The 13,999-nt window shown below is 54.2% G+C and overlaps 2 protein-coding genes across 3 annotated transcripts; one reads left to right on the forward strand and one right to left on the reverse strand.

Moving 5' to 3' along the window:
• The first annotated feature begins 1,150 nt into the window (after positions 1 to 1,150).
• Positions 1,151 to 4,752, forward strand: ENDOG (endonuclease G). The gene is made up of 3 exons (XM_081065471.1): positions 1,151 to 1,976; positions 3,110 to 3,219; positions 4,409 to 4,752. Exons 1-3 carry the CDS (start codon positions 1,461 to 1,463, stop codon positions 4,689 to 4,691), a joined length of 909 nt encoding a protein of 302 aa, XP_080921597.1. The 5' UTR covers positions 1,151 to 1,460; the 3' UTR covers positions 4,692 to 4,752.
• LOC308504571 (putative methyltransferase C9orf114) lies at positions 4,119 to 11,677 on the reverse strand. Of its 2 annotated transcripts, XM_081065470.1 has the most exons (13): positions 11,292 to 11,677; positions 10,695 to 10,740; positions 10,308 to 10,433; positions 8,641 to 8,800; positions 8,351 to 8,440; positions 8,190 to 8,239; positions 7,902 to 8,032; positions 6,876 to 6,948; positions 6,678 to 6,776; positions 6,122 to 6,224; positions 5,802 to 5,949; positions 5,591 to 5,683; positions 4,119 to 4,907 (listed from the first exon to the last, which is right to left on the reverse strand). In XM_081065470.1, exons 1-12 carry the CDS (start codon positions 11,325 to 11,327, stop codon positions 5,633 to 5,635), a joined length of 1,113 nt encoding a protein of 370 aa, XP_080921596.1. In that variant the 5' UTR covers positions 11,328 to 11,677; the 3' UTR covers positions 4,119 to 4,907; positions 5,591 to 5,632. The 2 variants fall into 2 exon arrangements, with proteins under 2 accessions (XP_080921596.1, XP_080921595.1); XM_081065469.1 differs by lacking the exon at positions 5,591 to 5,683 and having other exon boundaries at positions 4,131 to 4,907.
• Between the last annotated feature and the right edge of the window lie 2,322 nt (positions 11,678 to 13,999).

A 13,999-nucleotide genomic window follows, 5' to 3' on the forward strand; every position in this document is an offset into this window, starting at 1 on the left:
CAGTGTAGTTGTGGAGGACACAGCGCCCTGGCCCATGCTGGTATTATGAGCCTTGTGCTCCCCCTGGCTGAGGCAGTCAGTTGCCAGTCATTGGTTGGCAGCTCTGCTGGCCACCAGCCGCTCCTGGCAGCACACGGTAGCTCACTGAAGCTCACACCGACCTCTGGCTTCTCACGGCAGCCCAGCTCCAGGGAGAGGCGTTCACGTTCACAGCCTTAACTGTAGAGGGCACAGCTCACTGGTCTATGTGGGAATTGAACCGGCGACGTCGGCTTTAGGAGCACGGCCCTCCAACCACCTGAGCCATCACACTGGCCCTTTGTTTTGTAATTTGTTTCACTTTTACTGAGATTAATTGACATAAGAAGAGCCAGTTTAACTCATTTAACCATACAATTTGCAGCTAGGTGGGTGGAGGGATTGTGGATGGGGAAGGGCATTACGTCATAATTTCACAGCAAGTTTTTTAGATGGGAAAAACTGAAAATTCAAAACCAAATCATTCCCCACAATCTGGAGAAAATCACTGATAATGTTAGTCTTCACAGATGTAATTTTTGTTACATAATTGTGGTAATTTTGTGTATTGTCCTCTCAGGTGGTGAGCAAGTTGCTGTATGATTTTAAAATGTTTATAAGCTATATACTATTCTAACATGCTAAAAAATGTCAGAAACCAGTGTCTGAATATTATAAATAATACTGTGGGGAAGTTTTGTGTTTGAAATCTTTGCATTCCTGATTTATTTCCCAGCTCAGTACTCTAAATGGGTTGGAAGATATGAACCTTTTTAAGGCTTCCAAGCTGCTTTCTGGAATTGTACCAGTTTCTTCTCCACCCAGCAGTTAGGATCGGCTGCCTGCATCCTTGTTCTCACTCTGGGCAGTCTTCTAGAACTTTTGGCTTATGGTGTGATGGTTAGGATAGACTACAGTGTCAGACACCTCAGGTGTCTTGTCCTTATTCTGCCAACTAGGAACTCCTCTGAGCTCTTTTGAGGATTAAATGAAGTGATCCAAGCGCTTCAGACCAATACTTGACACATCCTTGGCGCTCAAGAAGTAAGAGCTCTGCCCAGGCGCAGAGGAGGAGGGCCCTCGGTGGAGATCCACGAGAAGGCGGAGCTCGGCGGGCTGGCAGCGGCCAATCACAAACCAAAGCGGCGGTGCCACGCCTCTCAGGTCCGCATCTTAAAGGGCAAAGAAAGGGCACCGGGAGGTCCACTCAGAGCGGGTACCGATTCCCTCTTCGTTGGATGCCCAAGCCTTTCGGATCCTTTGTGAGTGAAAGGGACGGAGATTGCAGCTGCCCACACCCTCGCTCGGCCCCATCCCCGCGGTGGGCCCTTCAGGCCGGCGCGGTCCCTTTAAAAGCCTGGCGGGTCGGACTCGGGAGACCGCGGCGCTCTGTTGTCCCGCCCGGCCGCCCTCCATTCGAGTAGCGGTCGCGCTCCCCAGTCATGCGGGCGCTACGAGCCAGCCTGACCCTGGCGCTGGGCGCAGGGTTGGGCGCAGCTGCGGAAGCCTGGCGGCGGCAGCGGGCGGAAGCACGGCCGGCGCCGGGGCTGCTGGGCCGGTTGCCGGTGCTGCCCGTGGCGGCGGCGGCCGAACTGCCCGCCGTGCCTGTCGTACCCGGGGTCCCGGCGGGCGGCGGCCCCGGTGAGCTAGCCAAGTACGGGCTGCCGGGGCTGGCACAGCTCAAGAGCCGCGAGTCCTACGTGCTGTGCTACGACCCGCGCACCCGCGGCGCGCTCTGGGTGGTGGAGCAGCTGCGCCACGAGCGGCTGCGCGGCGACGGCGACCGGCGCTCGTGCGACTTCCGCGAGGACGACTCGGTACACGCGTACCACCGCGCCACTAACGCGGACTACCGCGGTAGCGGCTTTGACCGCGGCCACCTGGCCGCCGCCGCCAACCACCGCTGGAGCCAGAAGGCCATGGACGACACCTTCTACCTGAGCAACGTCGCGCCCCAGGTAGCGCCTGCGTCCCCTGCCCGGTGGCAGAAGGCGAGGCCAGCCCCTCACCTCTCGGTGCCTCGGTTTGCTCCTCTGCAGAATGGGGAGGCTGCCGAGCGTGCGCGCTAAGTCACGTGCTTGCTAATCACACCGCGCTCCCTAGTTGGGAGGGATGGAGCGTTGCGCTCGGACCATCCGCTTTGCAGTCTGACCCCGAGGGCCCCTGCGCTTCTTTCCTCACCTGTAAAATGGGGATATTACTGTCATTCACCTACATTTTGCAGTAGCGCTGAGAAACTGAAGACCTGGAATATATAAAAGTCCTGAGCACACTGGCCCACAGCAAGCATTTGATAAATAAGTATTAGCTACAATGAGGGAGCAGGATCAGCGAGGCAAAGTGGCTGGCCCAGTGTCACACATCGGGAGGACACCCGGGCAGTCTGCCTAGAGGACCGTGAGCTTTCAGACACTGCCCTACCCTGCCTTCTAGGAGTAAAAGGAAAGGCACCAGCTGGCACTGTGCACCTTTAGCAGACTGCCCGACTTCTAGCCCGGTTCCCACCAGGGCCTGGCACCCACTGGATGAAGATTGATGTGGGGCCCTGGGTGAACCCCGTGAGGTCCGAGCCAGTGACCCTCTCCCAGCGGTACAATCCCCTACCCATTTGACTAGACAATGTACTGAGGACCAGAGAACTCAAGTGATGGAGTCTGGAGCTGGGCTCTGCTTGTGGTTCAGAGTAGGGAAAGGATAAGAGAGGTGATTGGGAGAGCTAGCCTTCCCATGAGCCCCTGGGGGTAGGGGCAGGGGCAGGCCTGTTTCTGTGAAAGGGGGTAAGATGAACTGCTTTCCTTAGTTAGGCTCTTTGGAGCTGGCAAATGACTTTGAGACGTGGGTTTTGAGACCTGGGGCGCTTGCTAGTTCTTCTAGGTGGGAGTAGGCTAGCACCCTCTTGAGCTCTGAGCTTCACCCTCATGGCCAGATGGCCTAAAGGAGTGTCATTCATTCCTTGAACCAGTTTCCTCATGCTTATCACCCACCCCCTGCTGGAATCTCCTGGCTTTGTGCCAGTGACATCCCTCAGGGCCTGCGGCATCCCCATAGGGGAAAGGTTCCAGCCAGTTTCTGAGCCCCTCTCTCCTACCAGGTGCCCCATCTCAACCAGAATGCCTGGAACAACCTGGAGAAGTACAGCCGGAGCTTGACCCGCTCCTACCAAAATGTCTATGTCTGCACAGGGCCGCTCTTCCTGCCCAGGTAAGGCTAGAACTGGAGGGCCTGGGGATGCCAGGGCCTCCCACTCACCCCACCCAAGCTTGTCACAGGCTCTTGATCAACACAGCCACGTCACTAGTCACCTGGTTTCTTGGCAAGTCTATCCATTCCCTGACTCAGGCCCCTGAATTCCACTTCCACAGCCAGGGACCTTCGGGATCCTCACCCAGACCATGCCTCCCGCCATGGGCACCAGGCCCTGTGCCTGCCCGTGCTCCTCTCCTGCGTCACCTCTTGCCATACCACCCAACCAACCCCGTGTTCTGCCCAGACAGAAACCCTTGCACCAGGTTCTTGCCTTCAGTCTTCTCTGCATGGAGCAACCCTGCCTTGCCGTCTCCCAGAGCCAGGGTTCCACCTCCCTGACCCTGACCCTTCACTCCTGTCCCTCTGCAGCCCCCTTTCCAGGTGGAAGGGACTGAGCATCCTCTGGGCATGCTCAGTGATTTCCAGGCCGGCTGAAGGCTGGGATGAGGGAAGCCATGGGTGGCGAAGTAGCTGGCGCTGGAGTCCAGCCTGGGGTGGACGCACTCACTATCACCAGGTCTCTGGGTGCTGTGGGCAAATGACCTCTGTACCCTCTCCCACGAAATGGGGATAATACCCCTTACCTACCCTGTGGTTGTTTAGGGGCCAGAGCGGGATGGTGGATGTCACCACAGGGCTCAGCATGGGCTGGCTGAGGCCCTGATAAACTTGAATGAGCCAGTGCCTCCTATGGCCTGCTGAAGTGGAGCAGACTGCTGAGGGCTAGCCCGGAAGTCACCCCACAGCTTCCGGGCACTTGCTAGGCAGGTGCTGGGTATCCAGCTGTCACAGCCGGCCCGCTGGGTGCCCACCCTCCACGGAGGGACAGGTAGTCATCAAGTGTCTGCATGGATGAATGTGAATATATAGGCCCGATTCTTTCAGCATTTATTGTCACCACCCACTGCCTGACCCAGTGTTGGGCACGAGGACCACAGGGTAACAGTGAGTCTCTGCCCTGCAGGGAGCCCCAGGCTCCTGGGGGGGCCAAGAAGGGCAGATGCCTCATGCTGAGGGGGTGGTCCTGCAGGTTGACTCAAGTTGGAGGTCAGGTCAGGGAATGCTTCCTGGAGGTGACGGCCTTGGGTCTGGCAAGACTCGCTGGGAGCCCTGAAAGGCCATGTGTGCCTGGGTTTGCCTGCAGGACAGAGGCTGACGGGAAGTCCTACGTGAAGTACCAGGTAATCGGCAAGAACCACGTGGCAGTGCCCACCCACTTCTTCAAGGTGCTGATCCTGGAGGCAGCAGGTGGGCAAATCGAACTCCGCTCCTATGTGATGCCCAACGCGCCTGTGGATGAGGCAATCCCACTGGAGCGCTTCCTGGTGCCCATCGAGAGTATTGAGCGGGCCTCAGGACTGCTCTTTGTGCCAAATATCCTGGCACGGGCCGGCAGCCTCAAGGCCATCACTGCAGGTAGCAAGTGAGGGCGGCAGCCCAGCCAGTCTGAGTGTGGGGCTGGGTCACATTAAAGGCAGTTATTTTTGGAGACAAGTCTTGGCTGTGTTTGTCCCAGGTGACCCTCAGGAACCTCTGGCTTCACCGCTTCTTCAGTCCTGGGCCTGACAGAAACTTCCAGTGGGCTGGGCACCTGCCTGGGTGAGGCCAGGCTGCAGGGCAGCCAGGGAGATGAGGATGGCTTCCTGGAAGAGAAGTACAGCAAGAGGCTGGGGCCTTGGGAGGCTGGCAGGTGCCCCAGCTCCTAGCCTGTCCTCAGCGCCCGACTGCGCATGACCCGCCTCTCGTGATACGCTGCCCTCAGCAGGGCCCTGAAGCGCTATGGACAGGCCCAGCATGCTCCTGCCAATCTGCCACTGGCTGCATGCCCTGCCACAGAAGGGCATCACCTCCCTGCCCCCCAGTCTCTCCTCTGTAAAATGGGAATGATCAGGGGGTAATGGGAATACCTGCCTGTCAGGGTCAGGGGAGGTGACAGGCAGGAACTTCTCAGCCCTTGGTACAGGTATTGGATGGGTACGGCTGGCAGGCTGGCAGCCCCAGGCCCCAGCAGGGTCCTCAGGGACAGGTGGACTGGGAGAGTCCACCTGTTTAGTCTGATGGAAGCAACGGAGCCTCCCCCAGCAAAATGTGCACAGGCACGGCGTTCTATGCTGAGCTAGGAGTGAGGCCAGGTTCTTTGGATGCCCAGGACTAAGGCGCTCAGCTAGCTGCATCCGGGCCCCCAAGGAGAAGGCTGCCCTGCCCACCGTGGTCACACAGGAAGTGGAACACCAAGTATATAGCAAAATAAACGGAAGCCCAGAGAAGGGGTGGGTGGCGTCTCCTGGGTCATCCAGCCTGGGAGCAGATGGATGGGCACTGGCACCTGGGAGCCTTGATTCCCAGGTCACTCATCCTGTCCGGGCCGTTAGTCTGTGGTGGTGAGGTCCAGGGGGTGAGGAGACCGTCTCAGGGCAGCCTTGGGCAGGAGGTGACAGGGAGAGAGCTGCAGCGCCCCTTGGCCAGACCCCAAAGCCCTGGCTGGTGGCTATCCTCGGGAACAGCAGGCTGGAGGCAGGGGAGGCAGGCGGGCTCACCTCTGTGCGGATGGTGCGGCTGCCCTGGCTGGGGCAAGTGTTGACATACAGATCGAAGAGGACACTGGGTTCAGCGACCTCCAGGTTGGGGTCAGCATCCACTGCAGCTTCCAGCCCCTGGAGGCCTCCGAACACCACGAGAGCGTGCCTGGCACCCACAGGTGGGGAATCACTGACTGTTCATCAAGGCCACACTGAAAGCAGCCCCCAGAGCTCTCAGCACCCCACACAGTAGAGGCCCAGTCTGTACAGCTTTGCCCCCACCAGCTTGGCTCCCTGCTCTGTTCCCCCTTCTCCAGCCCATCCCACGTTGTACCCACCTGAAACTGGGAAGCTGGGCGGAGGCTACATCTGAGCCTCGCTCTGATGTCCCGATGGTCAGGTCATACCCATCCTGGAAGGGGGCCTCGGCAAACACAGCACCTGGGGGAGAAGCCAGCTCAGTAGGGCTCTTGCTTTCCACAAGTCACAGCTGCTTGGCTGCGTGTGTATACTGGGTGGGGTGGGGTGTGGAGGAGAGGGGGACTCAGGTAAGGGAGCCACAGCCAGGCCCTCCGCTGTTCCCAGGCAGTCAGGGATGGTCAGGAAGAGACCACGGCCGTGCTAGACGGGGAAACAAAGCCGAAGGTGGGTAGGAAGGAGCTCTGAAGATGTACTGCACCTCTGACTTATCTGGTCCTTTCGGTCCCAACTCCTACCCCCATGACAGACATTAATTGATCGCGATACTTCTCCTCAGAAGTCCTTCACAGCGTTCCAGGCAGAACACTCGGGGAGACCAAGGCCCAGAGCAGGAACGGCAATTGCCCAAGGACACACAGCACATCGGCAGAATAAGGACTAGGCTGTCTGTGTCCTCCCACGCTGAGGACTCACTGAGGCAGGAGGCCAGTCGGACTGTGTAACCCCAGTAGAGACCAGCTTTGCTGCGAGGGTCCTGAGACGACACAACTTTTCCTAGGTAGGTCTTGCTTTCTGGAAGGGAAGCAGACAGGCTGTGAAGACAGGGCAAGGGGACAAGCAAGTGAAAGGAGGAGCCCTCAGGCTGCCCAGGCTGCGGAAGCTTCCAGATACCTGGGAGCTGCTTCTGGTTCAGTCGCACGGTCACCCGAAGTCCAGGTTCCAAGTTCTTGTCAATCTTCACCTCCTAGGGAGAAGCCAGAAATGGGTGCTGTTGCCCACAGGACCAGCAGGGGTCACTGCTCTCCCAGACATGGGGAAACCGTAGGGCCTGAAAGAGACCTACGGGGTTCAGGTCAACCTTAGTCCCCCTTCCTGGGCCAGACCTGCAGAACGACTACCACAAGACACTGGTCAAAAATGAATGCTCTGGGCCTAGCACAGAATAGGAAGTAAAGATTCCATGAGTAGATGAAACCCCCGTTTTGTGCATTTCAGTGTCTATGCCACTCACTAGCTTACTAGGAGTTTGAGGGGCTCACTTAACCTCTCTGAGCCTATTTCCTCATCTGTCTCACAGGAAACTTTCCATAAACAAGAGCTGTTACACTACACAGGAGCTGGCATGAAGTAAGTGCTTAATGCGTGGGAGCTGTGATGAATAACCATGGATATTTGTGTTTTGTGCCAAGTTTGAATTCAAGATAGGCACTGCACTTTTTTTCCCTCTTGAGGGTTTCTCATGCTTCTCCATTTATCTGCATCTAGGCCATTCTGGTCTACTTGTACCCAGTGATTTCTGGTCTGTTATTTTTGAGGAAAGGGGACCCCACATGTCTGCCTCTGACTCTGGAGACTTGAGAGTAAATAGGTGGCAAATGAATGCTCCAATCCCTGCATGGCTCTGCATTACACTGCAGCAGCTCCAGAGTGACTTTGAACTTGGTTTTGCAAGGTTTTAATTTGTTTTTAGCACGAGGACCATTTTTTGTTGATTTGCTTTTTTTAAAAAAAAAGTAAATTTGCTCCTGCTTTATCTACTGAGCCCCGTTTGAGGCATTTCTCTGGGCAAAATCAACATCAGTGGGGGACCAGCGGGCAGAGATGCCTGGGTCGCAGACACCCCACTCACATGCTCTGCCTGGCCTCCACAGCCAGGGTGTGTCTGGGAAGTATGTCCTGACTCACTCCAATCCCTACCTTCTTCATGCCACAGTTGACAAAGGAGCCGTGGCCTGGCCGAGTGGGCCGGTCCACCACAATGCCTTCTCGGAACTCGGATTCCTCATCCTGACGCATGTGGTGAGGGCTGTCCAGGGGGTTCAGGAGCCCTGTGGGTGAGGAGGGGTCAGGAGGAGTCTAGGAGGTGCAAAAGCACAAGGGGTGTGACAGGAACCCTGGACCAAGGTCCAGCTCTGCCACCGACCTGCTGTTTGCCACCAGGCACAGGCCTCGCCCTGAAAAGGGGCTCAGGGTCCCCAGCCTCACCTGCAAACTGTAGATCCTGGTGCTTGGGGAAGAACGCCTTTCTTAGGTACCTAGTAAAGAACACAGTCTCAGGAAGTTCCCGGGGAGGCCACCTTCTTTCTGACCCCCACCTCAACCTTCCCTCCCTCATGCTCAGGGAAGTCTGCCCTTCACCCCCTTACTGTGGACACTCCAGGTACTGCAAGATCCGGGCCAGCTGCACGCATGCCTGCCCCTTCTTGCCGACTCCCTTGAATTCCCCTGCCACAGTCCTGGAGAGAGAAAGACAGGGCTCAAGAGCCTACTGTGTTCCCTTCGAGAGCTCATCCACCCAGTCTGATCTTGCAGTGCCTTGCTTTGCAACTCTACCCATCAGGGTTACAATGGGGGCATTTCGGGCAGGGTTCTCAGCCCAGGCAAGCCCAAGCCAATCCTGGCAGCCCCTCCCTTCTCCCTGAGGATGGCCCCTCACTTGGCATCTTGGCCCTCTTCATCAAACACCACAATCTCATCCACACAGAAGATGGTGCAGGCTCTGGCAATCTGGCCAGCCAGGTAGGTGCGAAGCTCGGGTGACTGGGCGTTGTCGAGAATGGAGCCCGGCAGGGCCACGCTCAAGGTGTAGGGCCGCCCTGGGCAGGGGAGGGGTGTTTATGGTCAGTCTAAGAGGCCAGGCCCACGTTCTCCCCTTTCCTCTGTCCCCAGGGCTCAGAGTTAGAGAATTTTCCTACTGGGAGGCACTTTGAGATTAGCAAACTAGATCCAATGCCCTTCTCTGGGCCTCAATGTCCCCGGGAGGAAAATGGACTCAGGGTCTCCAAGGCTCCTAGGAGCAGGGCAGATCACCAGGCAAGGCCGGGGAGTGGTTAGAGGCACTGGCCTAGGTTCACATCCTGGCTCCACCCTTTACTGCCTCAGTTCTCCAGTTGTCAAATGGGGATAATGAGAGCTATTATCTATTATTCGTGCCTTTGATGTGTGCACAATTACCCAATAACCCTAGGAAGCAGGTACTATCATGCTATATCCCCATCAAGAGGTGGGGAACCTGCAGACCAGAGAGGTCAAATATATGGCCCAAGATCACACAAAAGACAGGACAGCCGAGACATGGGTTCAGGCCGTTGGGCTCTAGAGGGACCACCACACTCCCTCCCAGTCATACAAATGGAGCCACATGAGATAATGCCCATAAAGGGCTTCCCCGGTGTCTGAAACAGCTGACGTGCTCAGTTGCTATCCCCACTGTAACCATCATCACTGGTAACCACTGGTCTTACAGGGTACCATAGGGCCCCTTGACTCTTTAGACCAGGGGTGTCCAAACTGCGGCCCGCGGGCCAACTGCGGTCCACAATCCATTGTTAATTGGCCCGCAGCAAATTCCAAAAATATATTTAGTTTACTTAACTAAACCAGGTGAGGCAATACGTACTTCACCTCAAGTGAGTGGCCCGGCTGTTTGTGTATTTTACCGCATATGGCCCTTGGTGAAAAATGTTGAAAAAAGTTTGGACACCCCTGCTCTAGACCTTCAGGTATGGCTGAGGAGAAAAGATACAATTTGTCAGGGCAGGTGCAGAGGTACTGAAGTGGAAGCACATCTGGCACAGTGTGGGGTGAGAAAAGCCAGGTCCAGAAGCCCGTGGTTAAAGTGGTTGCACTTTTCTGAAACTATCTATACATCTCTTTACATGTGTTTACGTGAGTATAACCTATTATCTGGAGAAACTTTCACTGCAATGTTTGCTGGGACTTTTCCTTTCTTCTTCATAGTTTTCTATTGTTTGGGGAGTTCTGTTCTGAGTATGGATTATTTAATGAGAAGAAGCACTCTCTTATTGTGAAATCAGAGTAATTAAATGAAAAATGAAATTAAAGCACACAGGAAGTGCTCAATAAAAAAGTAAAAGTAACTCATGATGATGATTTTTGAAGGCATAAAATTATGACATGTGATGCTTACCCTCCATAAGCTTGAAATCTACCTAAGTAGGAAGTTAGGACTCAGTTTTCTGAGCCTCTCCCACACTCCTGGCCTCAGTGTCTCCATCAGGATAAGATGTCTGACCCCACTGGTCTCTGAGGTCCCTTCCAGATATGACATTCTCTGCCCGGCCCAGGACCCAGGCTGCTCACCTTGCTCCTCCTTCTGTGCAGCTGCCTCCTCTTCCTCCTGGCGCTTTGTCTGTTCCTCCTGCACCCGCTGCCGCTCCAGTTTTTTCATCAGCTTAAGATCCTTCCACTTCTTTTTCTCTTCTTTCTCTGGATTAGAGGACATCCCCGATTGGTGGAGTGGAGAGGAACTTGGAGCAGTCCAGGAGATGGTGCCCTTTCAGTAGGACCAGGGTTCCCACTCAGTAGGGAGTGCTGCTGGATGAGCAGCCAGAGCCTCCCGGAGCTTCTGACCCCTTCCTCCCATCTTGGGTGCTGTCCCCCCAGAGGGGACAAACTTCGTGGCTTTCTGGAGTGGCCTGGGGAAATGTGAGCACAGACACTGTCCTCCACCCCCAACCCCTTACTTACTCTGTTTCTTCCATTTTCGCCACTCGACCCTTTGGCCGTGTTCACCCTGGAGGAGTGGGAAGAGATACAGCAGTGAGGCTGAATGGTCACGCCTGAGAGGGGGTCTCACCTGCTGCGGGGAACATCACACACTGCTGCCCCACAGAGAGAGTCAGGAGGGCAAGCCTGGCACATAGTAAGCACTCAACAATTGAATTAGTTTCCACTGGAGAGAAGCGGAAACTGAAGCTCGGGGAACAGGACCTACCCACTGTCGCCCTGGAGTCAGAAGAGATGCGCTACGCAAGGGCTCGGAACTGCGAGCACTAGCGCACCTCCTGAATCCAGGCCTCGGCCAGAGGAGCCACAAAGGGCTCCGGCAGTGGGTTACCTGACGCTGTCCGGGCTGTGGCTCAGACCCCGGCTCCCGCCTCCGGTTCTCATCCGGGCAGGGGGGCACGCGGCCAAGAGCGTGCGACACCTTGGGGCTTCCGGTCTCGGATCATCAAGACGCAGGGAGAGGGAGGAGCGGCCTGACCGCACCACTGGTCCCTACGCGGCCGGTTCTCACGCCTCCACCCACTGTCCAGCCCCGGGATCCCACCTCCCGCCACCTACCGGGCCGCAGGGCCGCTTCTTCACACGCTCCGCCATGTTAGCCGCACACCGTCGACCACGCCTTGCCAATCAGACTCATCCCTTCCGGCCACACCTCCCCCGAGTCGCCCAATCGGAGGCAATGGCGCTCGGGGGCGTGGCCTAGGCTCCCAGCAGCTACCGGAGAGCCTGGATTGGGCTGGGCTTGGAGGGTCGCAGCACCCCCGCGGAGGTGGGCGGGGCTCGTCACCCGCCGGGGTGTCGGAGTTCCGGGCTTATCGGTCTTGTCCCGGGACCGTCGGACAACTCGAGAGCCGCTGTGCTGCTCCGCACCGGGAGACACTCAAACCTCAGCTTGGTTTTGTACATGGGGACTCTGTGGCCCAGCGCTGGAGCCAGATTCAGAGCTGGAAATGACCATGGACATAATTTAGTCCATTTTTCATAGATGCATTCATTTACTCTCTCATTTAATTAACAGATTTTATTTTTTAGAGCAGATTTAGGCTTAGCGAAAATTGAGCAGATAGTACGGAGAGTTTCCATTAACCCCTCTCCCCATTCCGTTATCCTATTGTTAACGTCTTGTGTGTACATTTCTCAACATTGATAAACCAGCATTGATAATTATTATTAACTAAAGTCCATAGTTTACATTAGGGTTCACTCTTTGTGTTGTATATTCTATGGTTTTTGAAAAATGCATAATGTCATGTATCTACCCTTACAGTATCACACAGAATAGTTTTACTTCCCTAAAAATCCTCTATGCTCCCCCTACACCTTTCCAAACCCTTGGCAATCACTGATCTTTTTTACTGTCTCCGTAGTTTTGCGTTTTCCAGAATGTTATATAGTTGGAATTAGTATGTAGCCTTTTCAGACTTCCGTCTTTCATTAAACAATATGCATTTAAGTTTCCTCCATGTCATCTCGTGGCTTGATAGCTAATTTATTTTTGTTGCTGGATGCTATTCCTTTGTATGGATATGCTACAGTTTGCTTCTCCATTCACCTTTTCAAGGACATTTGGTTGCTTCCAGTTTCGGGCAATTATGAATAAAGCTGCTATACACATTCATGTACAGGTTTGTGTGTGACATGAATTTTCAGCTCATTTGAGTAAATCACTAGGAGCCTGACGGCTAGATCCTACAATACAACGATGTTTAGTTTTGTAAAGAACTTCCAAACTGTCTTCCAAAATGGCTGTACCATTTTTGCATTTCTGCCAGCAACGAATGAAATATGCTTTCTTTTTAAATTAATTACAATTTTTAAATTAATAATTTTGAGAAAATTTTCATTCAATCAACAAATATTTATTGAGCAGGACCTATTTTGAGGCAGGAATTCCCTGTGCTAACCTCCAGGGATACAAAGGTGAGCAAAAGCAAACACTGATCTGGAGCTTATAACCTAGTAGAGATTAATTTCTAAGTCAATATATGTGTTAATATTACAAGAGTTGTGTTATTTCGTCATTCACCCCCTCCCCCATATGAATGAGAAGGCAGTCATGTATGCTTCTATGGGAAGATCTACCATCTCCAGCTGCCTGCGGTTACTCAGTCTAAGATCTAGAACCTGTAGTCACAGATTTGAGTAATAGGCAGATTCTGGATTAGTTCATGAGACATGGAAACTTTGGTCACGGTGGTTCTACCCGGGAAATCTATGGGTTTACCCCATGGAGGACTTGCTTTACGATCAGGCTGTGTAGTATGGCAAGGGGTTCCAAACCTGAGCCTCTGACCTGGTATTTTGTTTCACAATCTTGACTTTGGAAGAGTGGTAGGACTACTAAGTCAAGGTTTGGAAGGGGAGGGAGGTCAGTGTCCTAAGTCATAGAACCAAATATGCTCCAACAGCAACTCTCTGACATTGTGTGTCCTACACTTCAATTCAGATAATAACTACGTGGAGTTAACACGGACCCCATAGGTTAAGGGCTCCATTCCACAAGACTGCCTCCCACTTCAGGTGCAGGTGCAAGAGGGGTCCCAGGCTACCCACACTTCTGCCTGGCTAACTATAAATTCGGGCATATCCGCGATCCCCTTCAGGTTCAATAACTTGCTGAAATGATTCACAGCACTCAGGAAAGTGCTACACTTACACTTGTTTTTTTAAAGATATGATTGCTTTTGTAAAAAAAATATTTTATTGGGGAAGGGGAACAGTGTGTATTTCCAGGACTTTTCCAAGTCACGTTGTCCTTTTAGTCTTAGTTGTGGAGGGCACAGCTCAACTCCAGGTCTAGTTGCCGTTGCTAGTTGCAGGGGGCACAGTCCACCATCCCTTGCGGGAGTCAAACTGGCAACCTTGTGGTTGAGAGTCCACGCTCCAACCAACTGAGCCACCCGGGAAGTGAGCGGCAGCTCATTGACTTCATTCTAGTTGCGGAGGGCGCAGCTCGCTGGCCCATGTGAGAATCAAACCGGCAGCCCCGTTGCCCAGAGCTCGCGCTCTAACCAACTGAGCCACCCGTCTGCCCCTATACTTACTTACATTTTTATCATAAAGGATTCAACTCAAGAATAGCCAAATGGAAGAAGTACATGGAGTAAGGTCTTGGGGACATGGGGTGCAGAGCTTCCAGGCCATCTCTGGCTGTGCCACCCTCCCAGCACATTGATGTGTTCCCTGACCCAGAAGCTCCTTAAGCTTCATGGATTCAGGGTTTTTACGTAGGGTTTTATTACAGATGAATGATTGATGAAATCATT

Source organism: Rhinolophus hipposideros (genome assembly GCF_964194185.1).
Source record: "Rhinolophus hipposideros genome assembly, chromosome: 11".
NCBI classification, from domain to species: Eukaryota; Metazoa; Chordata; class Mammalia; order Chiroptera; family Rhinolophidae; genus Rhinolophus; species Rhinolophus hipposideros.